Genomic DNA, 21,011 nt, shown 5'->3' with positions numbered 1-21,011 from the left:
AACCGGGGCAAGAGGCTCGAGTATACGTCGTTTGGACGTAGGCAACGCAAGAACGAATATGCTTAACTCACTTGTTACTGAGAAGTGATTGCCGCACAATTGTAAGTCCGCTACCATCAAAGTGCAATTGTGACAGGTAAATATTTGAGTTTATGACAATGGCAACAACTAATGACAACTGCTGATAGCGTAGGAAGATGGAAGGAAAGAGAGTTTTTAATTATTTGAGTTTCGAAATCTCTCTTTCCCTTAAGAAAATCTAAGTGTATGAGGATCATTTACACTCAGTGATCCATTCTTTCATCATGTAGATCCAAGGAACTAGTGGCGGGAGAAGGAGAATTTGTTTTCTGCAAGCCACAGTGGAATGCAGAGTTTTGTACAGACAACATGAATTTCTCAACCCTTTCATGGAGACCAGCTTGTAGTACTTGAGGTGAAAGTAGTTCTGGCTTTTCAAGAGCTTTCACTGCAGATGTTGCTGCAATGCTAAACTGCAATGGAACGAAAATCACGAGTATTCGAGTAAGAGGTCTAGCAGTCTGTCTATTCAGAAAACATCCAAAAGTGCTACATGATTTATACTGAAGGAATTGTGCAGCCTAATGTCCATTGGGTTAAGAATGCTAAACATGTTATATACACCCAAGAAAATGAAACCCTTCTCTTAAACCTATTAATGTATGCCCACAATCACAGAAAGAATTTTGCTACATATTATGAATTGTGACTAGTAGAAGAAATTAATTGCACAAACCCACTATCAAGGATCTCTGCTTAAATTGAAGTATGATCTGAGGCGTAATCAAACCCAAGGCTGAATATCTAATCCACAACAATGCCTACTTTGGTCTCACCAATAGGTAGACATGAGGGGAGATAAAAAAAAAGATTGTAGCTGGTATTAAGCGTGGACTGATAAGTGGCTTTTTCCAACTTCCTAGTACTACTGATCATAAACCTAATTTGACCTCACTGTTAGGCAGCCATGAGGTGGATAAATGATTCTACCCTGCACAGAAAGGGCAGATTAAGAAGTGGCTTGTTCCCACTTCTTAATACTATTCATCGTCAATTCATAAAAAGAAAAAGAAAATGTAACCGCCCAAGCCTACTGCTAGCAGATATTGTCCTCTTTGGACTTTCCCTTTCGGATTTTCCTTATAAAGAATAGGTTTCCACACCCTTATAAAGAATGCTTTAATATTTTTGCATCAACTACTAAAATTCTCTATTTTAACTCCACTGATATTATCCTCAGCTACGGTTCTTTGTCCCGATTGGTGTACTGTATGCAACCAGGATTCAGTGAATGAATGTGAATCAAATAGGAATTTTATTTCATGAAGTGTTCTTACAAAAGAAGATGAGGACGCCAGTAGTTCTTTGGGTGTTAGAGGGATCTTAGGAGGATATTCTAGATCTAGCCCGCTTTCATGCATCTACTTGGGCACATGTATCTAATCTTTTTTTGTAATCTTCCTCTTTCCTTAATTGCCAACAAGTGGATCTCCTTCTAGCAATTTTGATTGTCCTCTTAGTTGCCCCTTTGTTGGTGGGGCATTGCTTTTTTGGGTTGCTTCCATTCAACTCTTTCACTCTTCTTAACGAGCATCTTATTTACAAATATAACAAAAACATGGACCTGTGGTCTCAAAATTAGAGCTAGGTTCAGAAAAGGAAGAAAGAACAGAATGAGGCAAAACTAACGAACCAGGCCAAGCTAGACCACTTGATAACTGATTAAACAATGGACTTTGAAACTTCTCAATCGACATTGAACTTAACTTCACCTACTGAATCACAACACAAATAATTATGTACATTGAAGATTCAATGCCTCACAAGATCTAATATGCATAAAATGTGTAAAATCATTTGAAAAAATGTAACCTAAGAACCCCAAATTCTATCAAGCCAGAGTTCATTTACAATTGCAGTTTCCTAACATTGATTGCCAAGTTTTTTTCCACAGTTCTTTTGAGCTAACTCAGTTGTTTCTTTTGCAAAGAAAAATAAAATAAAAACAACAATAACAGCAGCAGCAGCAGCAAGAACTGTAGTGGATAAGGTTAGAATCATACCATCTGTGTGACTGAGTTAACCAGAGTTTTCGCGAGGGGCACTATGCAAAACCTAAAAAGATAAGATAGGATAAAGAGATCAGTCTAAAATTGCTATTATCTGCTTAATAAACAAGAAGCTATGGTAACTAGACGATAAACAAAAACAAGAAGAGACCTAGGAAGCACAAATGTACTTAACAAACATAGCAAAGAAGAATCAAGCCAAAAAATCGCTAAAAGAAGCCTCTCTCTCGTTCTTCTAGAACTGAAAATTGAAAGAACAGATAGAACAACTGCCAACGCTGATGGATATACATGCAATGAAGAACATAAACATACATTCCTCGGCCGCCTGCCAAAGCTTCTTCCGCAGGGTGTTTCCATTCATCAATCCTGCGAAACAAAGAGAAACATCGCCATAATTCAAATCACAAATTTACAGAAAGGAAACTGCAATCGAGGCAGGGAGATAGCGACTAACACCCAACCGTAGCGACGATCGAACAGAAGGCGTTTGGATTCCGTAAGAGTTTTACCCATCTTCTACCCACCCCTCAACGCCGTGGAACGGCCTAGAAATGGATACTGCTTCACCCTTCCCAAAAACACATGTTTTCCAAAAATACATTTAATTACTAAATGGCAAAAGTCATGATTCTATATAAGTAGAGTCGTGGAAGAAGAGTTCATCATTCATTCCTACCTATCTAAACCTATCTATTTATATGATGCATGCAATATCTCCTTTTCAATTGTATCGAGATAAATAGATGTTCATGAACGAAATATATATCAACTTGGTCCTCTAACGACCTTAGATTTCTATTAACCTAAAGTCGTTACCGTCATCATAACATATTCTCTTATGCGAAAATAAACGTTTAAAAACTTCACCATAAAACACTGTTGTGGACTTAGGTGTTCAAAAACGTCTTTGAAACGGCATAGCAAATTTCTAAATAAAATAAATAAACATAAAAACATTTTATTCTAACCGAAGTTTAAGAAAATAAATACACATATCATATGCATGTGTCATTAGTCTTGACTTGCGATGTCATCGTCAACCGTACATGAGTCTCTTGCATTTACCTGAAATAGAAATATCAAGCGACTTGAGTATTTTAAGAAATACTCCATAAGTGACCTCATTATTAGAGTTCGAGAAGGCAAACACATGAAACTCATGATTAGAGATCTATCGTTAAAACCATCGTAGGGGTGGCTTCCAGTCTAGACAAATTGGATGTGTAGTATTTCCCTACAAACGACCACACATGCGAGCTTGGGTCTCCATGCAGTTCGTACCCCCTAGACCAATCATAGTCGAGTTAGTTGTCTGTAGCGACGTTCGGAGGTCAGCAGGCCCTTGAGTGTCATGCGATGCATAATCATCATTATCATCATCGTGTACGCATTCGTACTAATCATCATAAATGGGGAAGTAATCCGATATAATGCATGAGGTTCCTATAGTTTTCATCTTTAAATCATTCTTATGACACAACCCTATACATCATTCACACATTATCCTAGATAACACGAACACATTGGCCTTCATACGTTCATCATCATTAACATCAATTAGGGTTGTGTCTTAAAAATCTCGTCGTCATAATGCATCATGACATTTAATACATGCACATCATCTTAATATGAAATACCATCATATTAAGTCATCTCATCATCATACATTTTACATCATCATGTTTTCATGCATCATCATCATGTATATATCACATCATCATATAACGTAAATTCTAAATGACATGTGCAAGTTCCACTGGGCACGTGTTGTCATACATTAGACAAGCCCTCCAACCAAGCCGAACATCTCTCTTCTTAACCTTTCTCTACGAGATTTTGAAGTTGAGTTGTTTGCATATTCATTGTCTATACAACATCAATCACATATGGGTAGAAGGATGTTTTTTTTTTCCTCCTTTTACTTCGTTGTGAAGATGTTCTCGTTCCAGATGTCATTGATCAGCATTTTCTACCTCTTCCAATGTCTCTTGTAGTGTTGAAAGGGTGGTGATTTCAATACGTAATATTTTTGTGAACTCAATTAGACATCATTTTTCATCGGCTCAAAATGGTTTGATATCATCTCTCCAGGGGTCTCAATGTTCATGTGATGTCCCACATTGGTTAGGGAGGAGAACAAATCACCATTTACAGGAGTGTGGAAACTTTCCCATAGTAGACACGTTTTAAAGCCTTGAGGGGAAGTCCGAAAGGGAAAGCCCAAAGAGGACAATATCTGCTAGCGGTGGATCTGGGTCATTACAGTTCAGCCTTGTGGAATCCTTGTGAAACACGATTATCAAGTCATAGTAATGAGAAAATGACTTATTTTACGTACCTTTTTGCATTTGGATGACCCTACGAGTTAAAAAAAAAAACATTAGTATATGCAGTAGAACAATACCTTAAGCGTGACTTCACAATCTTACCCTCACCCATAATTTTTATCAATATCAGATGTTTGAAATGAAGGTAATATCTGTTCTAAAAATCTCTACTTAAGGATATAACGAGTTATTCTAAATCATTCATTTGAAATTGACAGCAAGCCATCATTTTATGTTAGATTGAAATCTTAGATTACTCGTAACAAATTGAAGTATATTAATAAATAAAAAATTTAAAGTTTGAGATTTTTTTAAACATTATCCATTATATTTTTAGATTTTTTTTTTAATTTAAAGGTATTATTAAAACTGATATTTTTATTAATTTAGTTAAAATATAATTAAAGCTAAAAATAATTAAAAAAAAATCAACAATATATCTAGAAGGCAAGTTGAAACATTATTGAATTGGTTAAGGCATGAATCACCACTCTCACAGCTTAACTCAATTATTAATAATAATAATTCTTATTACAATATTAATATTAATAATGGCGACATAAATTAATTTAGGCCCAAACTAATTGGGGTTGATAATATTAAGCTTAGAGAGGGGTGGGTATGGCCCCGAGCCATAACTTTAGAAGTCAAGATTTCGATTTGAGTTTTGGTATGTGGTTCTAAAGTTAAGTCCGTCTATATGAAAGATGAAACCTCGTCAAATTTGGTGTTAATCGGACACCCGATGGACGCTTCATGAGACTGTGTGACCACTTGCCAAAATCACGTATACTCTAAAAAGATTAGAAATGTCTCAAAATGTAATATATGGGGAGACATGATGTTAGCTCTCCACCACCCCTAGACCTTATGGCCTGAGAGAGCTAACCAGTGGCACATATGTGTGTTGTAGTGTGGGCAAGCATTACGAGACGAGCATCTCAAACGACTGCCTTTGAAATGAGTCTTTTAAGGACATTATCGAATGACATGGGTGTGCCGACATTGTATCCCATCTCATGTATTGGAGGTTGGTATATGCACCTGATATCCGATACAGAATCCGTCAATGACATGGTATCAATAAGGGAGGATTCATGTCCCAGTAGAGCCTAGATGGATGGATGTTCAAGATGTCCCGCTAATATGATCGACATGGGTCAATTCACAATAAGCATGTCCGAGCAAGCCAAGATGCCCGAGTTGTCCTAGGATGACATCATAATGCATGAGTCGTATTGTTGGAAACCAAGATAATGAGATACGATGTTGCTTTGGAAACCATACAACATTAAATTATTCTTTTAAGTTATATAAATATGTGGTACGAGGATTCAAACATCCGACCTCAAAGAGAGTAGATGTCAAAATACGCTTTAAGCTATATTGATATTAGCAATATAAATTTACTTTCGATTTTTCATTCGATTTCTTATGAAAGACATTCCGTCCATTTGATCTAATAGGCCATTTTCTTCACCGATTTCTTGCGTGTAGCAATTATTTATTTATTTATTTATTTATTTTTATAAAGTTCTCAACCTCAAAATTAATTTTATCATTAAAATTTGTTGCGTTTTTTTTTTCATTTTTTAAAAAGAAATTTCAATTTAGTTGCTTTATGTTTTAACGTTTTAATTATTAATTATTCCTTAGTTAATTTAAAAAATGCGATTATAGTCCATAAAAATACCCTACCTTTATATTTTATCTCAAAATATTTTTAAAATTTTAATAATATCTTTACATTATTTTAATAAAAAATTAGATAAAAATTATTAATATTTTGTTTCAGAAATACACCGAAAAAAAAAAAAAACATTTGAACTTTTAAAGAAAAATCTAAAAATTAATTATAAAAGTATTTTTAAATTAAAAAAACGTCTAAAAAGTGTTTTTTTTTTTAAGGTATTTAACATTTTTTAAATAAAGTATTAACGTCTAGAATTATATATATTTTAATATTTAAAAAGAATTAAAAAAATATTTTTGAAGAGAAGGAGAGGTTTGGAAGAGTGAATGAAAATGAGAAGAATGTTTGATGTGCGAAAACACATTTATTGAATAACCGATTCTTGAGGATTGGAGTGTTCTGGTTTTACTTCAGACGCCGACAGTGAGTTCATCCGTATTCAATCCCATCTTCCATCGTCTTTTTCTCCATATTTCGATTCTCCTCAAACCCCCTGTTCTCACCTCTTCCCATTGCCCGCATAAATCTCCTCTGCGCCTCTGGTTTTTGATACTCTGTTGTTGAATTCCAAGATTCAACGAATTTGGGTCAGATTTTGATTCGAGGGGGTCGTTGGTTTTCTCTCTTTCTCAGTGGGTTGGATTCCTTTTTTTACTGCTTTTGTTTGATTTCTTGCCCTTTTTGTGTTTTGGCTGCTTGTTTCTGTATTCAACTTGTTTATTGTAGTTTTCCCCTTTTTCGTTTTCAGTTCGTAGGTTGAGGAACTTTCTATTATTGGCTGCTATGGAAGGAGCTGTGGGTGCTGAGTTTCAGGATTGGGAGGTGCTGCTCCATGATTCGAACGCTGAAACTCCCCTGACTGCCGCTGAGTTTTCCGGGGAGAAACCGACCCGTTTCGGCGGAGCTGAGGATATGTCCGATTCCGATAGCATGATCAAATCCGATTATTTCTCTCTTGATAATCAGGGAAGGCGAGTGAAAACTATTCCTGAGCGTGATCTTAGCGAAGAGGAGGATTCGGTTAAATCCGATAATCCTAGTTGGATTGATCCGAGTTTGGAGAATCGGCATAGTGGGGTAATTTCGGGAGAGTTGTGGTCCGATTCTGGTAGTGATAGGTCTGATGATCGTAAATTTAGCGAATTCAATTTGAAAACTGAGTCTGGAATTGCAGAATTTCTGCTAGGCGATGAGGAAATGAGCGGTAAGAATCGAGAATTGGAGAGTTTAGAATCACATGTTGGATTAGCTTTTGAAGAATCTGAAGAATTCCAACCCCAAAGCAAGGATTGGAACAATTTCTTGTCTGATTCTGGTGGGAATATAGATCAAAGTGGCTTAAAAGTTGGGAAGTTGGAAGAAGAAGAAGGCAAAGAACATTTGGAGGAGAACAAGAATCTCCAAATTGAAGAAACAAAAGTGAATGCAGAATCTGGCAGTGAGGTTGGAGACCAAAGGAAAGTAGTTTGGTGGAAAGTCCCATTTGATGTCCTGAAGTATTGCATGTTTAAGGCAAGCCCTGTCTGGTCATTCTCATTAGCAGCTGCTGTAATGGGATTCATTATTCTTGGGAGGAAGCTCTACAAAATGAAGAGGAAGAGCCAGAGCTTGCACCTGAAGGTTATCCTGAATGAGAAGGTAAATTCACTAAGAATTTATACAGCAAACAAATTAGATGATGAACTGTTGATACTGAACTTTTGTCTTAGATTAACTAATTGCTTCACTGTGAAGAAATTCTGGAAGTTGTTGATTGTTGGGTTTATTGTGCTGCATATTTGTTGTCATTTTACTTGGTATATTAACAATTTGAGTGAAAATCCAGTATTTTTCTTTGTAGTGAAACACGAATCAAGTTTAATAGGCATGGCTCTAGTTTGTTGTTAGCTTATATGATTGGTGATCCAGTTTTTTAGGTCAGTAGGCTCGAGCTTGAGTTTGTTGTTAGCTTATGTGAGTGGTGATTCGGTTGTTTAGGTCAGTAGGCTCGAGCTTGAGTTTGTTGTTAGCTTATATGATTGGTGATCCGGCTGTTTAGGTCAGTAGGCTCAAGCTTGAGTTTGTTGTTAGCTTATGTGAGTGGTGATTCGGCTGTTTAGGTCAGCAGGCTCGAGCTTGAGTTTGTTGTTAGCTTATGTGAGTGGTGATTCGGTTGTTTAGGTCAGTAGGCTTGAGCTTGAGTTTGTTGTTAGCTTGTATGAGTGGTGATTCAGTTGCTTAGGTCGGTTGGCTCGAGCTTGAGCTTGTTGTTAGCTTATGTGAGTGATGATTCGGTTGTTTAGGCCAGTAGGCTCGATAGGCTCGGTGCTGGGGCAGTTCAGCTCCTTCTCATTGATGTGCCAAAATGTGAACCAAGTTTAGTACTGCTGCTGTTAGTTGGCTTGCTGTGAACACTTTCTTGTTCGACATTTATAGTTAGGGCATTTATTGCTTGGTTTTCCTTTCGGGAACTTTCCCATTTATTCAAGTTTAGCATTCAATTAGATGAAAACGACACCTTGAGAAACTCGGGTAGGAGCTAGTCTGCTTTATGTGGCTGATATTCTGCAACATAGGCAGCAATTCCCCCTCCCCCTTTTCAAATACTCTATTGAGATGTCGATTTTCGGCATCATTTCAAAGTTGGGATTATATTTTTTGACACCCTATGAACTAATTATTACCTGCAGAAGGGATCTCCACTCAAGAGTCGAGCTGCTCGTCTTAACGAAGCCTTTTCGATTGTGAGGCGTGTCCCAGTTGTTCGACCTGCTCTCCCTGGTGCCGGGATAAATCCATGGCCTGCAATGAGCATGAGTTGAGGATTCTTCCCACACGAGATGCGAATAAAGTAAAAGTGATGGTGTTTCTCTGTCCCTCTCTTTATCTAAAAGATGTAATATTCCACAGGTTTCTATCTATGTTATGCACCAATACAAGATGCTTTCAGCATCAGCTGTCTGTAAAGTGAATTCAGATACTGACTTCTCTTTTCTTTTTTTCTTTCCCTTTGAGATATTCCATTTTGTGTTTATATTGATGAATGCATAGCTCGGCAAGTAGTCTCATTATCGGGATCAAGTTTCACGCATAATATGTAACTGTTGGGGCCTAATCATAGTTGTACTTTGGGTTGGATGCATAGTACTTTCTATATACAATCTATGCATATGCACGTGGATCACTAGATGAGCTCGTTAATGTACTCCCTAGTGATGACTATGGACAAGCACACACTTATGCTGTCAAAAGTTGGCAGAAAAAAAGTACACGAATAATATCATGATGCATAGTACTTCTCTTCATAGTCTATGCATATGCACGTGGACCCACTAGATGAATTTGTTGATGTACTCTCTAGGATTAACTATGGGCAAGCATATATTTATGCGGTCAAAAGCTGGCGGAAAAGAAAACTACTAGAATAATATGATGTGCAAAAAAGTCAAGGTTAGATATTCCCGATGTAAGTTCTGAACTTACACTATAAGCATAATTTGATCTTCTTAAGTATCCAGAAGTGAACCGTCAACTCAGCCTGGATAGGGTTGAACTTCACCTATGATATTCAAACCAATCATGCCATCGATTTTAGAACTCATCCATAGAGTTATGAATACCTAATTGTCCTTAATTCAACCCTAAACATTGAAAGTTACATTCAAACTCAAGTGCAATCTTCCTCGGATGGATAGGAACAAGAATCAATTCAATCTTCTTCTAACCTGTGGCCAATCAGAGTCGTTGGATCATTTTGTGGCAACTCCTTATAGGATGTAGGCACGATTAGGAGAGATGTGAAAAGCTAAAAGTCATTAATTTGGAAAAAATATCTATAAGCGGACCATACATAAAATCGACTTTTAGGGTTACCTTTGCAATTTTCAATTTTCTAGTCTATTCTTAGGGTTCTGGATTTAGAACTATTTCAATCATGAGTATGCATAGCATCAACCTAGGTGAACTATTCAAGACCTTGATAGGGATAGAATATGAAAGGACTTTTGGGTTAACCATCCAAAACCGGAGCTTGTAAGCCCTCAAATTTTGGGTTAACCCTGACAATCTACCCTCTAAACTTGTGGTTTTAGATTAAAGTTGTATTCGATTTAGAGCGTGCAAGTAGTTCACTAAGTATATTTTTATACTCCTTCCTACTTTGTGTATTTTAGATGGTAATTGAGGAGTTAGTGGAGGGTAGGAGCATTCCAGAGTTGCATTTCTCTAAAGGACCATTTAGGCCCAAGTCTTCCTTTTGTATTGTTGTTATTTTGTCTTAACTTGTTTTAGCTATTGGTTATATCATATAATGTACTCTCGAGCATTTGTTTTGTATATAAACTTCAATTACTTTAAGTAATTTATATATATATATATATAAAAGAGACTTATTAGACATAAAATTGAAAATTTAGAGTTTTATTAGAACATTATTTACGGTTTAAGAACTCGTTATACATAAAACTAAAATTTTTAGAATACAGAAACTTGCCACTTTAAGAGTTCAAGAATTGAAGTGAATCGAACTTATAACTTACACATTTGTTCATTAATTAAGTTTTTTATTTTGTTAATAATTTAATATCGAAGAAAACTGAAAATATGAAATAATTATCGAACATGTTTCTTACTTATATATGTGTTTTTATAGTGAAACCAAAAATATAAATAATCACAAACTATGTTCGAGTAGATTAGGCTATGAAATTCTTTTGTTTGCATGTCTATTAGTTAAAGTCATGGGAGTACATAACTCTACCAACTATTTTCTTAGAGCACTCTTTCATGTTCACTTTTCTTGAAGCACTTCTAGAGGTGTCATTCGTCTCTTTCGTGCGTACTTCTCTTGAAACACTTTCACGAACATTACTTGATTCTCTTTGACTCTTTTAAGAGCATTTTCACGGGTCTTACTTGTCTCTCTCATGCTCACTTCACTTGAAACACTTTCAAGAACGTTGCTTACCTCTCTTATGATCACTCACTCTTTTTGAAATACTTTCACAGACGTTGCTTGTCTCTTTCGTGCTCACATTCACTTGGAACACTTCCAAGAACGTTGCTTGCCTCTCTTATGATCACTCTTTTTAAAATACTTTCACAGACCTTGCTGGGCCCTTTCGTGCTCACATTCACAGATGTTTGAAATCACTTTTCAAATGCTTAAAAAATACTAATTAAAAAAAAAATAGCATTTCTTTCAATCAGACCAAACGGTCTAGTTTATGAAAGAATGTACAAACATGGAGTCCACTAGGCCTAAACATATACAACTTTATCTTTAGGCCTAAATATAGCTTTATCTTTGATGCATATGGGTGAAATTCGTTTTGTCAATTTTATTTTAGGCCTAAATATATACAACTTTATCTTTATACCATTCATATAGCTTTATCTTTGATGCATATGTTACTTTTCAGTTTTCGATCTTTCATGCATAAAAGTTTCAACCAATTCTGTACTCTTAATCCATTTTCAGCCTTGAACCTGTGCAATACCGATTCAGTTAATGATCTTAATAATGATGATAATAAAAAAGAGTTAAAACATTGGCACAGAAAGTACATATTTAACTCGAATTAAAATTTTAGCTTTCTCAATATTGTTCTAAATTCCTATGGGAATATTTTTTTTTACTTACCAAGATTCAGAAGGAAAGGGAACGTTTAATTTACAATAGATGTTTTAAACCAAAAGAAATGTTTGAGCTCTTATTAAGTCCCACATTTGAAAAGGCACCAAAAAGAAAAAGGGGAAATATCTTTGGTGACAACAGAAGAAACGTTAGCCACCACTTATGGGAGGGATAATTGCCAACTCATCTTTATCTTTAACAATTGTTGACTCAGTTGTATAATCCTCATTCAGAGCAAGAACCACACATCCAATGATCTCTTCTAGCCTTGGAAATTTTCCTACAATCTTGTTCAAACAATCCTTGGCAGTACTGCCTGAAGGGACATCCAATACCATGTCGTTTAGGCCCGTAAGATCTCGAGCTCTAGCAAAAAACAAGGCCTTGATTTGAACCAGATGCTCCACCTTTTCCCCAGAACTGTCTGATGTTCCAAATCTATCTTCTTGTCCTTTCATGTCTTCCTCTTTGGACAATACCCACGTGATGAATTCACAAGTGTGAACGGTTTAACTGTAGAAGCCATATCATGAAATGATGATTATTTACTCCAACGACACACAATGGACCGAGAAAGATATGTTAAAGCATGTGAGCTAATTGGTCGATAATGGGAAAATGTGATCCAAATCAAAATATGCAGTTCACTGTGAATGAAATTATTGCAATGGATGTTGGTAGCATTACCAATATCTATCGTGATCGATGGCAAAGGTAGTGGTAAGATTTTGCTCATCAGATCCAGGTCACCTTTTTCACAGTGGACTACAGTTTACTAGATGCATAAATAGGACCTTCCTAGAAAGTTACCATCTTACTCATTTGTAATTTGATGATGGTAACATTAGATTTTGGTTCCAGAAGGGAGGATTCATTCTGAACTTTAACAGAAGTTCTCGAGACCATATTGTTATTAGTATCATGTAGGGAGGAGGAATAATTTGTTGCTGGTCTTTATCTTGATCCAGATAAACTTAAGAGGCGAACTCACTTTGCTGCTTGTGAAGTTCCTTGGAAACTTACAACATTACTACAACTTCTTTTGGTTGGGACATAATCCTTTCCTCAGCCTACTCCTTTTGGACCCACTCGTAGAAGAAATCGAAAAATCCCTCTTCTTAGAAGAAAGTTGTTTCTCTAAGAACAGGAAGTTAATAAAATTAAACCAATAGGATGTTACTAAATCCCTATCTACTTAACTATCATTGTTCAGGATTTCCTCGTTAGTGTGCTCCATTTTAGTAAGGGTGATGAGGAGTTTTTGGTAGGAAAATGATGAGAAGTATGGATAATCTCATCTGTTGGGTAGGAGGTTGTTTCTAAGTGGTGTAGCAAAGGTGCTTGGGTAGGGTAAATTTTTTCCAGTAAGGATTTTTCTCTCTTGGTTGCCAAGCTTTGGTGATTTCCTTCAAATTCAAATGCGTTATGGCATAGGATCATTAAGAAGAAGTATGGCTATGAGTCCACGGGTGGGAGGACTATTGTGGCTAAAGGCGCCTTCAAAATTCATTAGAAAGCCATTTGCTGCTATATTTTGTGTCCCAACAACTTCATTCATGTATTTTTTGTTAGAAAAGGACTCTGCACCTTTTTCTTTTTCTTTTTCTTTTTTTCAAATAATCATTGAATAAATAATGATCTTCATAGGTGGACTCCCAAATTTTTACTGCATTTTCTGGTAAATCTCTATTTGCTCATTTTGGATGGCTCAACCAGATCCCTTGTGCTCTATTTCACCGGAAGGCTAAAAATCCCTCGGAATCTCGTCTGCCAATTTATGGAGAATTAACATGCAACTTTTCCAATATTCTTCCGTACGAGTGTAGTGTAGGTCTGCTGCTTGAGAACTGGATAATATCTTATGAAATTTTGGGATAGATTTCTTGAAACTTTTGGTCAAATATATAGTTACAAAGGGATAGAGGGCCAGAAGAGGTTAGGTTTGGACAATGGATTTGGAATGAAAAACGCATCCAAGATTCAAGGTGACAAATAAACACTTCAAACGTCAGCTATATCCAGGCTCCAACCAAGGATTCAGAAACCAACAATGAAAATGAGTTTAATTAAACTAATATGACATTTACAAGATTCAGAAAAGTCATCTTTAGTGTTTACCAGATGATACAGATTTCATTCGTAATAGTCAACATGCATGTCCATAAATACTCTCTCACCGATGCTACTCGCTAAGGATTCTTCTTTCTCCATAAAGTAATGTGAAATTTCGATTAACATAGCAGTCCTACCGATGAATCTTGTCTACTACCAATTCAACCTCATAGCCTATAGTGCAAAACGAAATCGTTCAACAACTCAATTCAACAGCCAAAGAATAAGAAACTATAATATTTGAATTTTGATCCACAGATTAGGTTCCAGGAACGAGTTCAACCCCTATTTTTGGTGTTTTTCCTAATCAGAAACTCGATCAGAATTAAAGCCAAGGAACACCGGAATCAAACATCGAAAGAAAATTCCAGAAATTTGCAATCGAAAAACGAAACTTACAAAAATCGAAAAACACTTACACGAAACTTGCGGCGGAAACGGGACCGAAGATCAAGAGAGCATCGACAACGCTTGCAACCAAAGAAGAGCTTCGAGAGGAAAGGATATGTCTGACTCACTGTTTTATTAATTATTAATTAATTCGGAATACAATACTAGTCTGTCTTTTGTCCGCCATGCCTTACATTTTAATATTATTTTTTTAAAAATTCATAAAATGAGTCTTTAATATCAATTTAAATTAATTTTTATGGAATTTAATAAAATAAAATAAAATAAAAATTCATTCTCAATATTTTTTTAATAGATTTTAGATATAAATGTTTTTAAAATATTTATATTCTAAAAACCCGTTTAAAAATAATTTTGTATTTTTTAAAGGAGAAAATTGATTATTTTTCCGACGAAGTATAAAATAAAATCGAGACAAAACGACAAAAAACCTGCTTCATATTCGCTCATATCCTAGGTTTGGCTCTCTATGGCACCTGCTCCATATTCGTTCATGTCCTCGACTAGCTTCTAGTTATTACCTAAATATATGCAAAAACTAGAGTGAGTATATAACTTCGTAAGCAGTTTACTTGTAGGCTCTTAATCGTGTCTATGGTGGATGTTAGGATGTTAGGGATACTATACCCTAAAATTTGACCAAAGGCATAACACGGTTTTTGTACTAAGGTCCTTGGTCTTAGACCACGGAGTTCTTAAGTTCATAAGGTTTTGTTAGTCTGGTGCCTAGGCCTGGCTTATGCACTTATATGATACCTCGTCTTTGGATGGATATAAGGAGAGTGGATCTCATCGAGCTGTCCACTTCCACTTCATACACAATACTCCTAGAAGATCTTTTAGGTCACATGAGAAGTAACCAACATAAATCTCAATATAAAACTTGTGCTCGAGATTTGCACAAGAATTCAAAATTTAAATTTGGGTCATGGTTGTCCCGACATTCCCTTGTGTCCTTTGCGACATAGTTTAGGTTATGGCATCCTACGAAGTAGGGCATCTAGAAAAGAGTTTGAGCAAGACAACCCATTGAAGCGAGAAAAATATATGATCATAATGTACTATGTATCGGGTGGTCTAAGGTCACTTAGGACATAAGGCGGGTCTAAATAGAGTAGTATCTAGCAGTCTAAGCGTCAGGTACTACTCTATTTATAAGACTGACCATAAAATATCATAAGGACACCGTAGAGGCATTTTGATCATTTTACCCTTATCATTGGTTTAGGTCCTAAACCCGATCCTATGTCTATCAAATTTTGCGTACATCCTAATTATAAGATATTAGGCTATCCATTAAAAACATTAAATTTGGGTCTTTAACTCGTGATCTAGCCCAATCCTTTCAAATCTACTTAGTTCTGAGTTAACTTCAAGGTTATGAGGTAACACCAAGCTATTCCTACAAATATTTTTTGAGGAAAGACCAAAGTGGCTACTTACTTGCTCGGTTGTGTTTGGGGCCTCGGATCTCGCACCCTGATACTCAATCTTCTCCAATTTTTTTTTTATAGGACCTGTAGGGTATCAACATTAGGGAACCAAAAGTATTTGGATAATTAGAGTGAACTGTAAGGAAAGACGAAACGAAAGATGAATGAGACAGAACTCAATCACTTGTCCCCGATTTCTTTCACTCTTGAACTCGGGTTGAACTATTTATTCTTGATCTTCTCCAGATTGAACTCGATAATCAGTAGCTCTTGGAACCCATCTTGAATAGGAAAAATTAGGTAAATAAACCACTCGAGTTCATTTTTGGGTGACGTGGCCAATTCAAGTGAGTTGGTAAGAACCATATAAGGGACACACAATTCATGTGTAGAAGAGTTCAAAGATATTGGCCAGCTTTGGACTAGACGAAAGCCATGTGGTGCACTTAGAATAAGTTAGCTTGAATTTTCAGAACCCTGATGAATCTTGAATATGTCGAGGTGGACTATGAATGGACATAGCGAAAGATTTCCACGTTATGTGACCTAGGACAATGCAAAAGTAACCATGACATGAACATAAATCTTAAGAGCTGACAAGATTGCTGGTGTAAAGTTAGTTATGAAATATATTTTATACGGAATCAGTTAGATTTGTTCGGTTAACAGTATATTTAGTATATTTTATTTAATTTTTCAGAGTTTTGTTATTAGTATATTTTCTCTATTTAGTTGATAGATAGTATCCTATTTAAACCGGATGAACATTAATTGATAGCTTGTATTCTATTTAAACGTTGTGAACATTAATGAAGATTGAACTTTCAATCCCGAATGAAGAACATAAGTGACATGAAAGTCCAATTTTCATTAATGTTCACAGCGTTTGAATAGAATACAATCTATTAACTAAATCTTGAAAATAAGATCAAATATACAAAATATACAGGTGGGATTCGAAAAAACAAGGTATTAAATCTAATTCAGTATAAAATATATTTCATAACTAACTTTATATCCGAAATAAAAAATCAAATTGTTATAGCCGGAGTGAAAACATCTGCCAATTGCTCTCAACTTTTGATGTTTGCTTTTTAGACTCTCAATAAATAAATGAATTTCACGTGAAGATGCAAAATGGAAACATTGGTTTGCCTTTTAGACTTCTAAAAAATAATTGAATTTACGAGTAAGATGCAAAGATCATAAACTCAAATGATCTGGACACATCGGTTTGATTTTTAGACTTCCAAGAAATTATTGAATTTTACATAAATATGCAAAACCCATAAATAGATTGCATTTGATGTATCTCAGAACTCGAATAGCTGCTTTTTCGATCATGATGCATAAATGATTTCCTCCAGAGTTGGTAATTTGTTCCATTTAATTTGATTCGAACACGTGAATATCTTAGCTATCAAAGTGATGAATGTAATAAGGATGTGTTAAATTAACATCCGACCGTTTTAAAGCTGGATTTGGTTGATTCCGCCCCAAAAGAAATTTTGATATTTAAGAACATCAAGTTCTGTTTTTCCCTTGAATCACTCTCATGTCTAAGCATCAAGTTCTTTATTTTATTGTTGAGAGGAAAAATATTGATGATTTGCACTGAGGAACAATGGCTATAGAAACCCGTAATTAAAACTTTTGAGACGTAGGCTTAAAAAGATATATATCTTGTCATCCCAATTCATCCGTCCTCTGTCACTTTTCTTCTGTTCTTCCTCTTCTCGTGATACCATATTAAGAAGAGAAACCGATACAGGTATTAAGATTAAATATATTATTAACCAAATTTCAGACCAAAAATAAAATATAATACTAACCAATTTTTAAAAATAATGGAAAAATCCTAACGTATAAAATATATTAAATATATTCTATAAATATGTTTATATTAAAAATGTCTTAATACTCCCCTCGAGTTAGAGAATGTACCTCAATCACACCGAAACTTGAAGGGAGTATTAAGAAATTTGATTTATGATATAAACTTAGTTATATAATATATTTTATATAGCGGTAACCGATACAAAATGGTCTCTTAAAGTATTAGAATAGGTTTTAAGGAACGACTTTAGTGTGAAGCTTGAATTTCTTAGTCAAAAGAATAAGTTTTTGAGTTTTTTCATCAACGATAAAAAGCAACCTATTGTGTAGCTTAATCTCGAGCACCTCAGCTTTCGTTTTCACCATCACTACGAAGCTAAAGGAATTAATTCCGTCCAACGAGATCAAGTGCTGGAGATGAATTTCTCGACTTTTAAAAACAACTCGTTTTCTTACTCGATAATATACTCCTTCAAATTTATCTAGTGTCAAATTCAAAAGCTTTCGACTCCTTCCGTAGAAATGCTTATTATACTTGTAGAAAGAGTTTGGTATATAAGACTTAAGTTTGAATTAACCTCTAACAACTTGACGAAGACATGGAGCTCCTTACATCATTGTTTAGAGAATTATCTTTATGGACTTTTGCATAAACTCAACGTAATCTTCATTTCTATCTACTCTTTTTTTTGTTTTTTTTTTGCTCGGCTATCCCACCTAGCCGAGCCATTCCCTTTATGATACTGAGCCGGGAAAACCAATAAAACTTGCTGAGCAAAAGGAGAGAGAGGGATTCGAACCTTCAATATTGGTTTTCAAGACCGGAGCTATCAACCACTCGACCATCTCTCTGAAAAATAATTTTTATTTGATTTATATTCTACATCATTGTTTAGAGAATTATCTTTACGGAGTGCTACTTTTGCATAAACTCAATATAATCGAGGTGGTTTTTCAAAATTTCTAACTTATGAGGCTATTCGTGTTTTTTTGACTTTTGGGACTACTTTTCCAATTTTGGAACTTTGAGGGCTATTTTTCTAAATTCAATTTTTGAATATTATTTTTATTTCTTTCTTTATCATCTTCTTCTTTTCCTTCTACAACATTCACAAATTTTCATTCCATACACCATTTAAAAATAATTATTTTATCCATTGAAATATTGGGGTCAAACCTTTAATACTACAAGAAAATGTCGTAAATACCCTTTTAAATTTTTCATTAATTCCCTTAAATTTTTTTTTTAAAAAAATATTTTAGAACTAATTTTTTATATTTAAATGGGTGACATTTTTTACAAAATTATTGGTAAATTTTTTATTTTATTTTATTATTTTTTATTTTTTTGTTAAAATTACTGGGTGGATTAAAAAAAAATTGGATGGAGAGTGGAGATTGCAGTTTAAGAAAAAAGGTTAAATTTGATAAAATGGAAAAAATGAATTTCCAATTAAAAAAAAAAAAAAAAAACGGAAGTGGACAAAAATGGTGATCTAAAAAGAAAAGTTGGAAGGGTAAAATAGTAATTAACCTTTCAACGGTAAACGGAAAATGAATGAACTAAGAAAAATTAAGGAAACCAAACCACGCGTAGACTGCAACAGAGAAATGGAAGAACCCCAAACACTGTTGCCATGATCCTTCCGAATTCCTCTATCCTTCTTCCATTCCCCCAAAATCATCATCTTCATCCACAATTCTTCGACATTTTTGGTATGTAAACTTACACAGTTCGGTGAAGAAGCACAAAAATGGCGTTGAATATGAAAACTCTCACCCAAGCCTTGGCCAAGACCGCCGCGGTGATTGAGAAAACCGTTCAGACCACCGTCCAGGAGGTCACCGGACCCAGGCCCCTTCAGGATTACGATCTTATCGATCAGATCGGCTCCGCCGGTCCTGGCATGGCTTGGAAATTGTATTCTGCGAAGGCTCGTGATTCTTCGCGGTCTCAGCAATATCCCGCTGTTTGCGTATGGGTTTTGGATAAGAGGGTTCTATCGGAGGCTAGGGCTCGCGCGGGGTTGTCGAAGTCTGCTGAGGATTCGTTTTTGGATCTGATTCGATCCGATGCGGGGCGGTTGGTGAAGCTGAGGCATCCGGGAGTGGTTCATGTGGTGCAGGCGTTGGATGAGAATAAGAATGCCATGGCTATGGTTACCGAGCCGCTGTTTGCTTCGGTGGCAAATGTTGTTGGGAATCTGGAGAATGTTGCTAAGGTTCCTAATGAGCTCAAAGATTTGGTATGTAGAGCCCCATTTCCCTCAATTTTCTTTATTTTTTCTTTTGCCAAGGTGTTTTCCAATCTGGGTTAGTATAGTAAATGCGAAACCAGATTGAGTTTGAGGAGCCTCTTATGTTATTCAATTGAATTATCGGTCTGAATGTTGTGATATTGGGTAATCTAGTTGATGCCAAAATATTATAGTCATTTGCTGCAATTTGTGTGGATACAATAATCACTCGACGTAATATTTATTGTCAACTTCTTCATAAGTTTCCAATTTCGTTACACTTGCTTTGAAGAGGAAGGGTAATGATTACAAGCTTGAGTTGTATTGTCAATTTAACTTGTGTACATTTTTTATGGGAGAAAAGCTTTCCATTGATAAGTTAAAGACATGAAAAATTCATGTTAGAGTTGTTATGTTTTCTGTAAATATATTAGTGGCCTTGTTATTTAATGTTTTTTTTTTTAAATTTTTTTAACTTTCTCCTACTTTGATTTATCTTGTACCTATGCATATATCTCTTTTGTAAGTGAAATAGAGGGTTCTGATTTTCTCAAACCTTTTGCAGTTATGTGGTATTAGAGCTTTAGGTCAATTAAGGTTTTATTTTTCTTTTGACCTATGGTTTTGTCAACCAATTGGTTCCTTTTTGTTGCCGTTTTGTCTCATTGACCACATCATTCGAAAGCCTAGTCGTTGATCATTGTTTCCCCAAAATTCAGTCTAGATCGGTGCAGTGTGTGAGGCTCACACATTGGTGTCACCACCACACACTGATGCGTGAGGGCGCGTGTTCTGCTGGTTGTGATTTGTCTTCCGTAGGTTTGCTCACCATATTATCCTCAATCTATTGGTGTGTTGGTTTTGGTCATACCGTGTTCGGTTTTTTGGTATTTGGTGGATCCTTGTTTGGGAATATTATGGTTTCTTGAGATACAATTTATCGTTTTCTGTTAAGCTAGATATTGGTCTATTTGAGGTTATAGTTGAAAAGAAAGTAGTAGTAATGTTTTCGAGATCATTTTGATGACATCCAAGATTACAAAACATGAGCTAAATGTGGTATCCACCCCTCCCTCATCTGCAAAAGGGCCTTGGAAGTACATAAAGGAACATCAAAACCTCATCACCAACCGAATTCGCCGTAGGGTGGGTGATGGAGGAAGCACATCACCGACCCATGGATCGAAAATATCACGCTAGCCCTATGGTATCCACTTTTGTATAGGCTCTTTCATTGCAAAAAAGCCACGATAAA

General features: G+C 35.6%; 4 protein-coding genes and 1 long non-coding RNA gene across 9 annotated transcripts in view; 2 read left to right on the top strand and 3 right to left on the bottom strand.

Moving 5' to 3' along the window:
• Positions 1-104: 104 nt before the first annotated feature.
• LOC111788791 lies at positions 105-2,726 on the bottom strand. Of its 2 annotated transcripts, none has more exons than XM_023669294.1 (4): positions 2,618-2,726; positions 2,406-2,459; positions 2,085-2,136; positions 105-494 (listed from the first exon to the last, which is right to left on the bottom strand). In XM_023669294.1, the coding sequence occupies exons 1-4, from the start codon at positions 2,692-2,694 to the stop codon at positions 285-287; spliced, it is 393 nt and encodes a 130-aa protein (XP_023525062.1). In that variant the 5' UTR covers positions 2,695-2,726; the 3' UTR covers positions 105-284. The 2 variants fall into 2 exon arrangements, with proteins under 2 accessions (XP_023525062.1, XP_023525063.1); XM_023669295.1 differs by having other exon boundaries at positions 2,548-2,704.
• Positions 2,727-6,415: 3,689 nt separating this feature from the next.
• On the top strand, positions 6,416-9,179 carry LOC111789066. Of its 2 annotated transcripts, none has more exons than XM_023669707.1 (3): positions 6,416-6,745; positions 6,862-7,751; positions 8,783-9,179. In XM_023669707.1, the coding sequence occupies exons 2-3, from the start codon at positions 6,897-6,899 to the stop codon at positions 8,912-8,914; spliced, it is 987 nt and encodes a 328-aa protein (XP_023525475.1). In that variant the 5' UTR covers positions 6,416-6,745; positions 6,862-6,896; the 3' UTR covers positions 8,915-9,179. The 2 variants fall into 2 exon arrangements, with proteins under 2 accessions (XP_023525475.1, XP_023525474.1); XM_023669706.1 differs by having other exon boundaries at positions 6,416-6,749.
• A 2,481-nt stretch (positions 9,180-11,660) lies between these two features.
• On the bottom strand, positions 11,661-12,240 carry LOC111786462 (molybdopterin synthase sulfur carrier subunit). Its single transcript, XM_023666714.1, has one exon. It carries the CDS (start codon positions 12,183-12,185, stop codon positions 11,877-11,879), a length of 309 nt encoding a protein of 102 aa, XP_023522482.1. The 5' UTR covers positions 12,186-12,240; the 3' UTR covers positions 11,661-11,876.
• Positions 12,241-13,712: 1,472 nt separating this feature from the next.
• On the bottom strand, positions 13,713-14,395 carry LOC111786470. The gene is made up of 2 exons (XR_002813782.1): positions 14,259-14,395; positions 13,713-14,013 (listed from the first exon to the last, which is right to left on the bottom strand). It is a non-coding gene; the product is annotated as an uncharacterized LOC111786470 (long non-coding RNA).
• A 4,721-nt stretch (positions 14,396-19,116) lies between these two features.
• The window catches only part of LOC111789029 (SCY1-like protein 2), an 18,721-nt gene continuing 16,826 nt past the window's right edge, over positions 19,117-21,011 (top strand). For 2 of the 3 annotated variants that reach the window (XM_023669640.1, XM_023669639.1), the window contains exon 1: positions 19,117-19,765. In XM_023669640.1, coding sequence (XP_023525408.1) covers positions 19,274-19,765 — 492 coding nt within the window. In that variant the 5' untranslated portion in view covers positions 19,117-19,273. The remainder of the gene's footprint in view (positions 19,766-21,011) is intronic. The other variant, XM_023669641.1, reaches the window with a different exon arrangement.

The sequence above is a fragment of the Cucurbita pepo genome, chromosome LG02 (assembly GCF_002806865.2).
Source record: "Cucurbita pepo subsp. pepo cultivar mu-cu-16 chromosome LG02, ASM280686v2, whole genome shotgun sequence".
NCBI classification, from domain to species: domain Eukaryota; kingdom Viridiplantae; phylum Streptophyta; class Magnoliopsida; order Cucurbitales; family Cucurbitaceae; genus Cucurbita; species Cucurbita pepo.
This window is presented reverse-complemented; position numbering and strand designations above follow the sequence as displayed.

Coding starts and splice junctions, on each gene's coding strand:
- LOC111789066 (XM_023669707.1), top strand. CDS start 6,897: ATGGAAGGAGCTGTGGGTGCTGAGTTTCAGGATTGGGAGGTGCTGCTC. Junction 7,752..8,782: donor AGGTTATCCTGAATGAGAAG/GTAAATTCACTA, acceptor TATTACCTGCAG/AAGGGATCTCCACTCAAGAG.
- LOC111788791 (XM_023669294.1), bottom strand. CDS start 2,694: ATGTATTTTTGGAAAACATGTGTTTTTGGGAAGGGTGAAGCAGTATCC. Junction 2,460..2,617: donor CCGTTCCACGGCGTTGAGGG/GTGGGTAGAAGA, acceptor TTTGTTTCGCAG/GATTGATGAATGGAAACACC. Junction 495..2,084: donor TTAACTCAGTCACACAGATG/GTATGATTCTAA, acceptor GTTCCATTGCAG/TTTAGCATTGCAGCAACATC.
- LOC111786462 (XM_023666714.1), bottom strand. CDS start 12,185: ATGAAAGGACAAGAAGATAGATTTGGAACATCAGACAGTTCTGGGGAA.